Source organism: Procambarus clarkii, chromosome 54 (genome assembly GCF_040958095.1).
Source record: "Procambarus clarkii isolate CNS0578487 chromosome 54, FALCON_Pclarkii_2.0, whole genome shotgun sequence".
Taxonomy (NCBI): Eukaryota; Metazoa; Arthropoda; class Malacostraca; order Decapoda; family Cambaridae; genus Procambarus; species Procambarus clarkii.
In genome coordinates this window covers 4,227,471-4,243,170 of record NC_091203.1, presented here as the reverse complement: position 1 = coordinate 4,243,170, position 15,700 = coordinate 4,227,471, and the positions used below count along the sequence as shown (strand labels likewise).

The 15,700-nt window shown below is 39.7% G+C and overlaps 1 protein-coding gene across 1 annotated transcript in view; it reads right to left on the bottom strand.

Moving 5' to 3' along the window:
* The window catches only part of LOC138352597 (nicotinamide phosphoribosyltransferase-like), a 174,184-nt gene that overhangs the window by 61,155 nt on the left and 97,329 nt on the right, over positions 1-15,700 (bottom strand). The window contains exon 6 of the mRNA XM_069305087.1: positions 9,081-9,200. Coding sequence (XP_069161188.1) covers positions 9,081-9,200 — 120 coding nt within the window. The remainder of the gene's footprint in view (positions 1-9,080; positions 9,201-15,700) is intronic.

Below are 15,700 nucleotides of genomic sequence, written 5' to 3'. Positions count from 1 at the left end.
CACATCTTCACAGACGGATCGGTGGACACAGAATATGAGAGTGCTGGCGCTGCTCTTTGCCCTGACAGCGAACAGGCATTTTGGAGATTGGGAGGACCAGTATCATCAACCCAAACTGAGCTGTTTACCATACAACAGGCTATTGCATATGTGATTGCACAAAACACTCAAAATGCAATCATACACAGTCTCAAGAGCTGCCTTCACATATTAGGACAAAAGAACTGGAAAGACAATGTGGGAATAATTACCACCATTTTGTATCTTGGAGCAGTAGCTAAAGGCAAAATACTCAACATAACTCTGAACTGGATCCCATCCCATGTTGGAATCCCATTAAATGAGAAAGCCAATGAAATTGCTAAATTGGCAACTCGTCATCCAGAGATACATAAAACAATCCAACCCAGTCTAGTGTACATAAAAAACACCATCACCACAACCTCTCACACCTCAACAAAGCATATCTACACCAGAGAGTAGTAGAAGGTTCCCCATCTGCAATATGGTATCTTCAGGCCACCAAGTTAGACAGGTTAAACATCCCAAAAGGAATCGACAGGGAAATAGCAGTTTGGTTATATAAACTACGTCTAGGTTACAGTCGATGCAACTGAGAGATTGGTGAACCCTGACAGAGTGAATGCATCTTCTGCCAAACAGTCACAGAAAAGTCACTACTACACTATTCCTGGAATGTGAAGCAACCAACGACCTTAGAAAAGCTTTAAGAGTCACTGAATCTTGCAGTAACCACCCAGAAGTCATCAACACTCTTCTGGTCAAAAAAGGTGTCCAGAAGCTGGACACCCTCATAAACACTGTCAAGCAGTATCCTCCCCCGCGATAGCAGCCTGACGATATAAATGCGACCACAGCACACAGGATACATTCATTAAAAATATAAAATAAAATCCTCCACTTACGGGCTATTCGTGCCCGTGCCACCTCCTGATTGGCTTAATCTTAGTCAATCATCAATCAATCAATCGGCGGAGAGCCAATCACAGTTCTAACCTTCCTGAGAACCCAGTGTCTCTGTTCCGGTTTAGCACTAGGCGGGAACCGCTTCCTCCTCCCTGGGTGTTTCAACCATCTTTCCTCAAAGGTTGGGCTTCTTACCCGCCTTCACACAACTTGTAACCAAAAATATTCTGGGTTCATTCCTGTCCGTAAATGTAAATAAATAAAACTTTGGGAATTCTGAACTATTTACAGGGTCTACGACTTGCTAAGACTCTGTATAAGCGGGAGAGGAGTGTATCTTGGCATTACACGTAACAGTTTTGGTCTGTCGGAAAATCCGACACCATTTAATAATATCATACAGACATAATATTGCTGCTGTATTGTATAAACAAGTTACCCATAGAAAATGTAATTTGTAGTGGAATTTCCGTCTATAGAAAATGGGATATCATTACCACATACTATTATAAATTCACCACCTATTATGGAGGGAATTATTCTTAAATACATTAGTCTTTGGACTTTACCATCATAAAAACATCTCATATAAATTAACTTAATTATCAGAATTAAAATAGAGTATATGTGACCCTTCTATCACTTACTGTCATCTGGACAATGTAGGCCAGTAGAGTCAGTGAGGAGGGGTGGTCAGCCATTGTTATTGTACTGAGACCAGAGGCTCACGGGAGCAATTCGGCTCCTGTTAATTCTCTTGGACGAAGTGTTATGGAAGATCAGAGTAGTGATCTGCCATCATCAACACGCTGTCATCAATTTCAAGGGAAGTGTCTTTCCGAAACCTGTTTATCTTTCATTTATGGCCATTAATGTCAGTAGGTATAGGGTGTATGCCGGTTAGAGCACGAGATCGCCTCATACTAAAGGTAATTAAGCCCAGGTCTTTATGGTTCCTTGTACAGTGTTTTCTCTGATATAGCTGTCATATATTAGGATTCTGGCTTTACAGCTAGCGCCATTTTGACAGGTCAAGACGAGGAAGCAAGACTTTGTGCATCAGTTACTGGATGTTGGAAACTGCCTGAAAATAGGATAATTTGGTGTCTACATCCTGGTTATACCTGGTGGACTAAGGCCTGCTGTACAATAAGATAAGGAACCTTCTCAATGTATAATATGTAGTCTAATACTGTAGTTTGATTGGCTGCATATATATAAATTTAATATAAACCCCCCTAATGTGTAGAGGATCGATTTGTGAGATTATGAGATTATTGCAGAAATACAGTCCACTTATCATCATACAATTGCTATCGAAGTATACAAATTAACGTAAATATAAATTCATATAAATTAAATAAATATAAATCTCACAGGTCGGTTCCCCCAATATTTGGACCTTCAGAACCGGAATATTTGGTCCTTTGAACCCATATTTGGTCATCTTAGTACCGGATGAACCAGTTAACCAGTGGATTCATTAAATATACTAGTGCAGTGTGATTTAAACAAAGGCCAGCAGTCAAAGATGGCGGCGTTGCCTCAAGCGAGTTCACGAGCCCGCTCAGTTCAGATCAGCCTCGTCAGCAGTTTCATGCACACCCACAGATTTGGTGGCGTGTTATTCTGTGAAATGACAGCGCTAATATTGAAGCCAGCCAAAGTAGTGGCTGTGGTTTCGCGAAATTGTTCACGGATTTCGTGGTGTTAAATTTCGCGAGAGATTATCTACGAATTTTGTGGACTTTATTTCGCGAGGTCACTAATAATATTTAATACTTCTTGATAATATTAGAAGTTTTATAGAGGCTAATTAAGAGGCTATTATCAATAATTGTGTATATTATTTCTCCAAAATAGAGAATTATTTAATATAAATTGCACTAGTGTTCTCAATATAATATTTACTAATTGCCAACCCACAACAGGGTAGGATATTACCATTGACTAGTTGAACTATTTATTGTTCATCCTAGTCCCATTATTACCATAGTCAGTTGTACTATGTTGAACAACCTAGCACCATTAATGAATGGTCCAGACCCTTTTTTGGGTGTAATTTTTATCAACTCGAGTTGAGTTGTATATATAATAAATTACTTATGATCATTACACCTTTGAGTGATTAATTAGTGTCTATACCATCTTAGGGTGATATAGAAGAGCTAACCTAAATGTACTTCCATGACACTAGTTTATCACTCAAATCATTAGTGTGTATGATTGCATATATATAATGTGTATTAATTTTAAGTGCTAACCTCTAGTAGAGGTAGGATTATCGCCTAGTGAGTGCAGAATTATATCTAGGCTACCATTAGAGCTTGTTCAGCATTATGAGCAGCCCAAGTACAAGCCCCACAAGGCTTCATCAACTAGCCAGTATGGATAATGCATGGAGAATGAAAAGAACCCTTGCAGGTCTTAAAGGCCACTTAACAAGACAGATCAAGAAATGTGAAGATTTGTCACAACAATCTCAAGTTGATTATGCTGACCTGGAAAGCTATTATCAAGCAGCTGCAGGTAAATTTGAGCAAATCAAATGCCAAATAGCAACATATGTGGCTGAACTTGCCAACACCAATTTATCAGAAACAGAAATAGACGACATTATGGTTGATCTTGCGAATTATGAAGATCACACTCAGGCCACGTTACAGCCTTATGTCAAATTAATTGCCCAGAACAAGGCAACAGCAACAACAACAACAGTTGCATCTAATACGAATCAAGCAGAAGCTCGACTCCCTCCAATTAATTTACCCACTTTCTCAGGAAAAGATGAGGAAGATTGGGACGAATTTTGGAACAAATTCGTTGACCTTGTAGACTCAAAACAATCTTTACCAAAGAGTAGTAAATTCTCTTATTTGCAAAGCCAATTATCAGGTGAGGCTAAAACAGTAGTATCCCATCTGAGATTAACTAATGACGGCTATGATCTGGCAGTAAAACTCCTCAAGGATAATTATGCTGATCCAGAAGTAAGAACATCACATTTAGTTCATGAGCTGTTGCATTTACCCCCACCGGAGGCTTCAGCTGATTCACTCCAAGTCTTCAAGCTGGAGGTAGAATCATTGATCAATGCCCTCAGCCTGACAGCAGATACAAACGGGGCTGAGTGGGTCTTGAAAATAATTGTCCAGGAGAAAATACCTAGGGACATATTGAGACAAATGAGTGCTCATTACAATAAAAGCACCTTATCCATGAATGAAATATCTGAAGGTTTAAAGTCAGTAGTTCATCAATTACGAACACATGACAAATTAAAACCACCAAGTAAACCCTCAGAAACCAATAATAGTAAACCACAGAGTACCAAAGGTACTCCAAATCAATCTAGACAATATAATTCAACACCAAAGTGGAACAGTAGCAGTGTGGGCGTATATGCAGTGGGACCCTCCAAGCCTATAGTTACTGTGTCACCCAAGAATGTAACACCAAAGGGTACTGGAAGCTATGGAACATGTTTGTTCTGCAATGAGAAACATTCAATGTACCACTGCTCTAATTTTCCTGATAGTGACGCCCGTGTTGAGCGACTCAAAGATTTGCAACATTGCACGAGGTGCCTCAGGAAACATAACATCAAGGACTGTGAGACCCAATTACACACCTGTAATAGGTGTAACAAAGGTCAGCACCATGCAGCATTGTGCAGAGACACCAAAACAACGTCTCCAAACCCCAAGGTGGAAGATAGCATTCCCACCACAGTACAGTACTGCAAGGTGCAATAAACAAAGAGTGTCCAATCGGCAAAGTCTAAAGGTAATACGACTTTGCCTACTGCCCAAATTACCATCCTGAATAAGAGGGCCAAGGTCCATACCCGTGGGTTGTTTGACCAAGGGTCCCAGAGAACATATATCACTAAAAATCTGGCAGATGAACTACAATTAAGGCCTGTAGCCCAGATGTCATTCAATATCTCAGGTTTTGTAACAGATACAGGACCTCAAGTCTACCAGGTGGTACAACCATCAGTACGTTTAGGCAGGTACGTCTGTCGAGTACAAGCCATTGTGGTGGACAAAATACCAGTAGACCTACAAGTTCAAGGTCTGAGTGCAACAGCCAAATTCCTGAGAAATAGAGGAATAAAATTGGTAGATAATATTAAGTCTGATCACCTCACCGACTTCGGTCTCCTTGTTGGGACAGACTATTGCCATCGATTCATCGGTAGCCCTACTAAATATCAGGGCATAACCATGTTAAAATCTGCAGGAGGTAAATTACTCTCAGGCCCAGTATCAAGCCTGGGGAGACCTATGACTGCAGATAAACAATACTAGTAGAAATCTAAATTTGTCAGCTGATTATATTTCTCCAGTAGCATTATACTAAGGAGATTACAGCTGACTATACCAACAGAGGTTGATGTTAGTATCATCATTTAAAGCTGAAGATGAGTTCATGAGGCCTCAGTGGCAAATCAGTGAACAGTAGCCTAACTAGCTACAAGTCACTGCGACCAATGTCACTGAACCCACTGCAGTCTCAGAACCATACTTTACTTTAATGATGAGCTATTCAATCTTCTGAATCAATTAACTAAATTAAACCCCAATAAATCTGATGACTGATTTGATACATTTATTATTTAATCAAGATGTATTCCATGGGCCTCAGTGTTTATATATCAGTGACCAGTTACCTGAACAAACTTCAAGTTATATCTAATGTCACTGATCTCACTGCAGTCCCTGAATCATACTTGACTGTAGTACTTGATCACATTCAGTCTTCTGGGTTAAATAATATGTAATTAGGCTTGAATTTTAGCCTTTCAAGAGTTAACAGGGAAATGAAATCGCATTAGACTTCTAACCCCTGCAACTCTAGTACGGGACATCCGTCCTGTACGAACAGACGCACAAATGTGTGATTACTAACTACTAACATCAAATTAATCTAATAATTCGAAGGAGGAGTATCGGTGTTCGTCTGTTCTAAAGAGGACTTCGACCCGTGAGCAGCCCCCTGGGGAATTATGTCGGAAAATCCAACACCATTTAATAATATCATACAGACATAATATTGCTGCTGTATTGTATAAACAAGTTACCCATAGAAAATGTAATTTGTAGTGGAATTTCCGTCTATAGAAAATGGGATATCATTACCACATACTATTATAAATTCACCACCTATTATGGTGGGAATTATTCTTAAATACAATAGTCTTTGGACTTTACCATCATAAAAACATCTCATATAAATTAACTTAATTATCAGAATTAAAATAGAGTATATGTGACCCTTCTATCACTTACTGTCATCTGGACAATGTAGGCCAGAAGAGTCAGTGAGGAGGGGTGGTCAGCCATTGTTATTGTACTGAGACCAGAGGCTCACGGGAGCAATTCGGCTCCTGTTAATTCTCTTGGACGAAGTGTTATGGAAGATCAGAGTAGTGATCTGCCATCATCAACATGTTGTCATCAATTTCAAGGGAAGTGTCTTTCCGAAACCCGTTTATCTTTCATTTATGGCCATTAATGTCAGTAGGTATAGGGTGTATGCCGGTTAGAGCACGAGATCGCCTCATACTAAAGGTAATTAAGCCCAGGTCTTTATGGTTCCTTGTACAGTGTTTTCTCTGATAAAGCTGTCATATATTAGGATTCTGGCTTTACAGCTAGCGCCCTTTTGACAGGTCAAGATGAGGAAGCAAGACTTTGTGCATCAGTTACTGGATGTTGGAAACTGCCTCAAAATAGGATAATTTGGTGTCTACATCCTGGTTATACCTGGTGGACTAAGGCCTGCTGTACAATAAGATAAGGAACCTTCTCAATGTATAATATGTAGTCTAATACTGTAGTTTGATTGGCTGCATATATATAAATTTAATATAAAGCCCCCTAATGTGTAGAGGATCGATTTGTGAGATTATGAGATTATTGCAGAAATACAGTCCACTTATCATCAAACAAATTGCTATCGAAGTATATAAATTAACATAAATATAAATTCATATAAATTAAATAAATATAAATCTCACAGGTCGGTTCCCACATGGTCCACCACCGCCCACATGAGGAGTATGGTCCACCACTGCCCACAGGATGGGTATGGTCCACAACCGCCCACAGGATGGGTATGGGTCCACTACCTACCACAGGATGGGTCTGGGGTCCACTACCGCCCACAGGATGGGGTATGGGATCCACTACAGCCCACAGGATGGGTATGGGGTCCACTACCGCCTACAGGATGGGTATGGGGTCCAATACCGCTAACAGGATGGGTATGGGGTCCACTACCGCCCACAAGATGGGTATGTGGTCCACTACCATCCACAGGATGGGTATGGGGTCCACTACCGCCCACAAGATGGGTATGTGGTCCACTACCGCCCACAGGATGGGTATGGGGTCCACTACCGCCCACAAGATGGGTATGTGGTCCACTACCGCCCACAGGATGGGTATGGGGTCCACTACCGCCCACAGGATGGGTATGGGGTCCACTACCGCCCACAGGATGGGTATGGGGTCCACTACAGCCCACATGATGGGTATGAGAATTCACAATAAGTGAACTAAACTAAGCTAAATTTAATATATCCAAACTTGAGTTGATTATTTTCGTATAAATTTGTTGTGCCATTGGATTCGTTTCCCACTTATAATCGGGAATTCCGGGCTCGAATCCCGATTAGACATGATTGGACACGTTTCAGATCAGCACCTAATGTCTCTGTTCACCTGGTACTTAATAGGTATCCAGGAGTTAGGCAACTGTTGCGGGATTGCATCCTGGAGAGGGAATCTGTATTTCGACCTGGGGAGGGGGGGACCTCGATATAAGCCTATTGTTTACATATTCACAGGCTGCCTGTCCCGACTAAAAGAATTATGACTTGCAACATTTCTGCCACATTTAGTTACGGGTAGTCAATGTATGCTTCACATATCCACGTGAGAATCTCTTCAGAGAAGCTCAGCTCCTAGAGTCTCCTGGGTTATTACACGTGAATTGATCAATACATTCCTATATTGCGCATGAATGGATCAATACATTCACAATATTCCTGTTGTCGAGAAGTTTCCTCTGTGTTGCCCCACAATCACTGAGGAATTTCTAGGAAGAACATTATGCTGTCAATGAATCTAAATGATAGTGATAATTTACCTTCAATCACATTCTCTTATACCTATAAGATAATTCAGTCACCAACCAGCAAAGTTTGTCATTTGAACTTGTGCATTCATTTACTGTAACACGTTATTGGAAAGTCTTGATTGACACTTAAAGTGGTGCCAGTCCCATTTTTTTAGGGTATGTAGTGTAAATAAATACTATTGTTAACGAAATTCCTTGTTCTTAACACAAATCTTTGTAGTACCTTCTGAACTAAGCTCACTGATGTTCTTTGCATTCAAGCCATATTTGCCTTAAGCAAATAAATGCTGGAGTCGAGCCCACATTTGATGGAACGTAAGGTAATTATGAAAATAAAGCTCTAAGCCAGCGTGACTATCAAGAAGTTCGAAAGGATATTAGGACAAGGATCTGGAATATTAAGATGAAGTGAAGGAATGGTGCCCAACCACTTGGACCATCCAAGACCGAACTTTGATCTGCAAGAATTGAGGCCGTCACTAAACCAGGCAGTCCAAGTGGTTGGGCAGTGATAGAAATTGGGGTTGGGGTTTATAGAAATTTCCATTTACGTTGATTCCTGAGTCACTAAAATGATTGCTGAACAATGTTGATCAATATGCTTGTAGCAAGACTTGCTCTTTGGTTGAGCCCGTCATAAAGAAGTACAAGACTTCACATCTAAGGCTGAAGTATAAGGATTGACATCTAAAGCTCGACGTACCATTGCTTTGTTATCAGCAGCAAGGAGTGGTCTGACCCCAATAAATTACATGTAGAGTTGTGGTAGCTACTTACAAGTGATATCTAAATTTTGGTTTGTTCAAAAGTGATATTTGACCTAGGGAGCTTAAATCGATAGGTAAACAAACAAAACAAATTTATATGAGACTTAGACCCTCCCCATAACACCGGTTCCTTTCCCTACCACCCACCCCTTTCCCTTGAGACTGTGTGTTATGGGAATCTAGAAACTGAGATGTTTTAAGAGGTTAATGAAGACAGTAAAAAAAATAAGATCTTACGTAGAAGACAAGAGTGTCGGTGTTGTCATGGGTGAGGTCCATGTAGTGGTGGAGGATCTGCTTGTAGACGTGGGAGTTGGTGGCCACTGTCATGGGGTACCAAGTCTGCGCCAGCAGCGTCTGCAACAATTTAATCATTGTTAATTCACACTTCTTTAAACTTAGTTATTTGAGAAATAACTCTACGATTAATATATTATTTTCACAACATGTATCCTTACGTTATGACCTCGTTTACATACGAAATTACGTAATTCAAACAAATTTTGTTTGAACCTAACACGATGATTCTGTCGTAGAGTACCAGTCTGCCGTTTACAGTGAGAGCCAAAGGCTGAACAATAAAACGAACAGCTTTAAACAGTCACTTCTCTGACAAGGACTCCAGAAGTAGAACAATGCTGAAACAAGTCCTTATATGTGAACCTAAAATTTTCCATGGATTTCAACATACTTGTAAGCTCTCAGTCACTTATTGTGAATCACCTGCGAAAACCTTATTTAAAAACTAATATTTGAATGTTTATATTTATATAAAAAACTAGCTGTACCCGGCCACGCGTTGCTGTGGCTCAGTAACGCATGTGTGTTGCTGAGCCACAGCAACCTACCCCTGTCTCCCAGTCATCCCTGCCATTCCCCCCCCCTCCCCTGTCGACTCGTCAACCTAACCATTCCTCACTCCCCCGTCCCTTCATCCTCCCCACCATTCCACCCCTCCCCCATCCCTTTGTCCTCCCCACCATCCCCACTCCATCATCCCCTCATCCTCCTTACCATTCACCCCTTCCCCATCCCCTCGTCCTCCCCCCTCCCCTTTCCCCTTGTCCTCCCCACCATTCTCCATTCCCCTGTCTCTATCATCCCCACTATCCCCCACTCCCGTTCCCTCGTCCTCCCCACCATTCCCCACTCCCTCGTCCTTATGCATTCCCAAATGATCTGATATAATCATCAGAAAATTGAGAACATCAAATAATTTAATGTTCCCATCACAGAAATATATAATGAACAGTTAAAAAAATGAGATGAAAAACGAAAAAAAAAATAAAAATAAACTGAACTCACAAAATGAATGGTATGGTAAACCTAACAGCTATATTCCAATGCAATGTCACACAAAATAAATAAATCAAAACGAAAATAAATCGAAATCTATGAAAATTCCATTTATCAATGAAATCGGAAACATTGAAATGGAATCGTAACATATTTAGTATAGTGTGTATTGCTCATAGGTGCAGCAGATGGCCCTGTTTAAAAAAACAACAACATATTTTTACCTGTCACAGGTGTGTGGCATCTATACGTATACTCACGAAATTAATGGTATGGTAAACAACACAGCTCAATTCCAGCTCAATGTCACATAAAATAATTAAATCAAAATGAAATATATCTAAATTTATGAAAATTCCATTTATCCATGCAATCGGAAACATTGTCGTAACATGTATAGTATAGCGTGTGTTGCTGTTACGTGCAACAGATGACACTGTTTAAAAAAAAAATGTTTTTACCTGTCACAGGTGTGGCATCCGTATAGTAAGTATATAAAAACATGCACGTATTTGAATGGAATGTTGTGTCAAAATTTCAAAGCAATCAGTGAAGAACTTTCGGAGATTGCAGCGAGTGTTGCTCTTATGTCCAACTGTGGGAACCGACCTGTGAGATTTATATTTATTTAATTTATATGAATTTATATTTACGTTAATTTATATACTTCGATAGCAATTTGTATAATGATAAGTGGACTGTATTTCTGCAATAATCTCATAATCTCACAAATCGATCCTCTACACATTAGGGGGGGGTTATATTAATTAAATTTATATATATGCAGCCAATCAAACTACAGTAATAGACTACATACATTGAAGAGGTTCCTTATCTTATAGTACAGCAGGCCTTAGCCCAAACAGGTATAACTAGGGTGCAGACACCACATTTTCCCTCTTTGAGGTAGCTTCCATCACCCTGGTAACTGATGTACAAAGCATGCTTCCTCATCTTGACCTGTCAAAAGGGCGCTAGCTGTAAAGCCAGAATCCTATATATGACAGGTTATATCAGAGAAAACACTATACATGGAACAATGAAGACCTGGCTTAATTACCTTTAGTATGAGGCGATTTCGTGATCTAACCGGGTCACCCTACCCAATGACATTAATGGCCACTAATGATAGATAAACGGGTTTCGGAAAGACACTTAACTTGAATTTGTTGACAGCGTGTGATAATGGTACACCTTTGGTTTCCATAACACTTCGTCCAAGTAAAATTAACAGGAGCCGAATTGCTCCCTGCGCCTCTGGTCTAGTATCAACAATGGCTGCCCCTCCTCCCTCACTGACGCATGGCCTACATTGTCCAGATGTCAGAAAGTGATAGAAGGGTCACATTTACTCTACTTTAATATTGATAATTAAGTTAATTTATATGAGATGTTTTATGATGGTAAAGTCCAAAGACTAATGTATTTAAGAATAATTCCCACCATAATAGATGGTGAATTATAATAGTATGTGGTGATGATATCCCGTTTTCTATAGACGGTAATTCCACTACAAGTTACGTTTTCTATGGGTTAACTTGTTTATACAACACAGCTATTATTATCTGTATGATATTAAGTGGTGTCGGATTTTCCGACATAATTCCCCAGGGGCTGCTCACGGGTCGAAGTCCTATTTAGAACAGACGAACACCGATACTCCTCCTTCGAATTATTAGATTAATTTGATGTTAGTAGTTAGTAATCACACATTTGTGCGTCTGTTCGTACAGGACGGATGTCCCGTACTAGAGTTGCAGGGGTTAGAAGTCTAATGCGATTTCATTTCCCTGTCAACTCTTGAAAGGCTAATATTCAAGCCTAATTACATATTATTTAACCCAGAAGACTGAATGTGATCAAGTACTACAGTCAAGTATGATTCAGGGACTGCAGTGAGATCAGTGACATTAGATATAACTTGAAGTTTATTCAGGTAACTGGTCACTGATATATAAACACTGAGGCCCATGGAATACATCTTGATTAAATAATAAATGTATCAAATCAGTCATCAGATTTATTGGGGTTTAATTTAGTTAATTGGTTCAGAAGATTGAATAACATCAACCTCTGTTGGTATAGTCAGCTGTAATCTCCTTAGTATAATGCTACTGGAGAAATATAATCAGCTGACAAATTTAGATTTCTACTGGTATTGTTTATCTGCAGGCATAGGTCTCCTCAGGCTGGATACTGGGCCTGAGAGTAATTTACCTCCTGCAGATTTTAACATGGTTATACCCTGATATTTAGTAGGGCTACCGATGAATCGATGACAATAGTCTGTCCCAACAAGGAGACCGAAGTCGGTGAGGTGATCAGGCTTAATATTATCTGCCAATTTTATTCCTCTATTTCTCAGGAATTTGGCTGTTGCTCTCAGACCTTGAACTTGTAGGTCTACTGGTATTTTGTCCACCACAATGGCTTGTACTCGACAGACGTACCTGCCTAAACGTACTGATGGTTGTACCACCTGGTAGACTTGAGGTCCCGCATCTGTTACAAACCCTGAGATGTTGAATGACATCTGGGCTACAGGCCTTAATTGTAGTTCATCTGCCAGCTTTTTAGTGACATATGTTCTCTGGGATCCTTGGTCAAACAACCCACGGGTATGAACCTTGGCCCTCTTATTCAGGATGGTAATTTGGGCAGTAGGCAAAGTCGTATTACCTTTAGACTTTGCCGATTGGACATTCTTTGTTTGTTGCACCTTGCAGTACTGTACTGTGGTGGGAATGCTATCTTCCACCTTGGGTCTCGAATACGTTAATTTCGTATATTTGCACAGTGCTGCATGGTGCCTACCTCTTCTACACCTGTTGCAGGTGTTGAATTGGGTATCACAGTAGTCTATGTTGTGTGACTTGAGACACCTTGAACATCTCCCTAATTCCTGGAGTCGCTCCATACGAGTGTCTCTGGTTGGATAATTAACACAACAGTATGTTGAATGTTTCTTTTTGCAGAACATACATGTCCCCCAGCCTACTGCACGTTTGAAAGTTACCGGTTTGGGTGAACTAGTAACAGTAGGCTTGGAGGATGCTGCTGCATTGTCAGATTTTCTGCAACTTGATGTTTGAGTAATTGGTTGATGTTTATTTGGGGTAGTTGTTTTACCCTTTAAATGACTATTATTTTCTATTTCTGAAGGCTTGTAAGAGGCTTTAACTTTCTCATTTGCACGTCGTTTGTTTATGATGGAATGTAAACCTTCAGTGATGTCCTGTACTGTCAGGATGGTGTTATGTTGATGTGCATATAATTCATCTAGTATATCGCTGGACAATTTTCGTTGAAGGACTACTTTGATCATCCATTCACTAGTAGTTATATCAACCTTAAGACTGAATGTTCTTAGTAATGACTCAAACTCCATGCTGAAGGATTGTAATGAGTCAGCAGTCTGATCAGGTTGAGGTAAATCCAGCAATTGTAGTACTAGATGTATGACAGTTTTCTCATTGCCAGCATTGTTCCTAGGAGGGTGGACTGGGAAATTAGTGCTGTCGCTATTTTCATTTACATTTTCTACTACTGGTTCAGCTTCACCTCTAGTTTGGAGGCATGTTAACTTAGTAGCCTCAGGTATTAGGGTTTCAGAATCCACAGAGACTGTGGATAAATTGTCTGAGAACTGCTTAATTTCTGGTGGTATAATATTGGGTGAAGCTGTAGTGGGTGAAGCTTTACTGGGTGAAGCTTTATCCTTGTTGATTAAAGGATCTAATCTGGCTTTACATTTATTCTCAAAAAGATCCAGATCATCCATAACATTATCTACTTTATTTGGTGTACTTGCTAATTGTTCTGTTTCAATTATCCTGTGTAAATGTTCCAACCTGCCTTGAGTTTCTTCTTCATATTGTGCTAGGTCAGACAGGAATGGTTCCACATCTTCAACTACTACGTCGTCGTGGACTTGATTTTGGTAAGATTTCCTATTTGCTTTCAATATATGCAATTGGGTTTGAATCTGTAACAGTGGTATTTTCAACCGACGATAATTAATTACAGGCTCATATAACAACTGTTCATATTGGTCGAGATCTCTTGTCAGTTGACGTTTACTTGCTACTAAAGCACGCTTTGCTTTCTGTGGATTAGTCATGGTGACTTGTTAATTGGTCACCACTGGCTCATAAATCGTGAGCAAGTACTGATGGTAGCCTAGGGTTAAATTTTGCACTCACTAGGCAATAATCCTACCTCTTCTAGAGGTTAGCACTTAAAATTAATACACATTATATATATACAATCATACACACTAATGATTTGAGTGATAAACCAGTGTTACTGGAAGTACCTTTAGGTTAGCTCTTCTATATCACCCTAGGATGGTAGAGACACTAATTAATCACTCAAAGGTGTAATGATCATAAGTAAATTATTATATATACACAACTCGACTCGAGTTGATAAAAATTACACCCAAAATAGGGTCTGGACCATTCATTAATGGTGTTAGGTTGTTGAATATAGTACAACTGACTATGGTAATAATGGGACTAGGATGAACAATAATAGTTCAACTAGTCATTGGTAAATATCCTACCCTGTTGTGGGTTGGCAATTAGTAAATATTATACTGAGATCACTAGTGCAATATATATTAAATGATTCTCTATTTTGGAGAAATAATATACACAATTATTGATAATAGCCTCTTAATTAGCCTCTATGAAACTTCTAATATTATCAAGAAGTATTAAATATTATTAGTGACCTCGCGAAATAAACTCCACAAAATTCGTAGATAATCTCTCGCGAAATTTAACACCACAAAATCTGTGAACAATCTTGCGAGGACACAGCCACTAATTTGGCTGGCTTCAATATTAGCGCTGTCATTTCACGAAATAACACGCCACCAAATCTCTGCGTGTGCATGAAACCGCTGACTAAGGCTTAACTGGGCTGAGGGACGCTCCTGAGCTCCCTCGAGGATACGCTGCCGTCTTTGACTGGCTTTGTTTAAATCACACTGCACTAGTATATTTAATGAATCCACTGGTTAACTGGTTCATCCGGTACTAAGATGACCAAATGTGGGTTCAAAGGACCGAATATTCCGGTTCTGAAGGTCCAAATAATGTGGGAACTGACCTGTGAGATTTATATTTATTTAATTTATATGAATTTATATTTACGTTAATTTATATACTTCGATAGCAATTTGTATAATGATAAGTGGACTGTATTTCTGCAATAATCTCACAAATCGATCCTCTACACATTAGGGGGGGGTTTATATTAATTAAATTTATATATATGCAGCCAATCAAACTACAGTAATAGACTACATACATTGAAGAGGTTCCTTATCTTATAGTACAGCAGGCCTTAGTCCAAACAGGTATAACTAGGGTGCAGACACCACATTTTCCCTCTTTGAGGTAGCTTCCATCACCCTGGTAACTGATGTACAAAGCATGCTTCCTCGTCTTGACCTGTCAAAAGGGCGCTAGCTGTAAAGCCAGAATCCTATATATGACAGGTTATATCAGAGAAAACACTATACATGGAACAATGAAGACCTGGCTTAATTACCT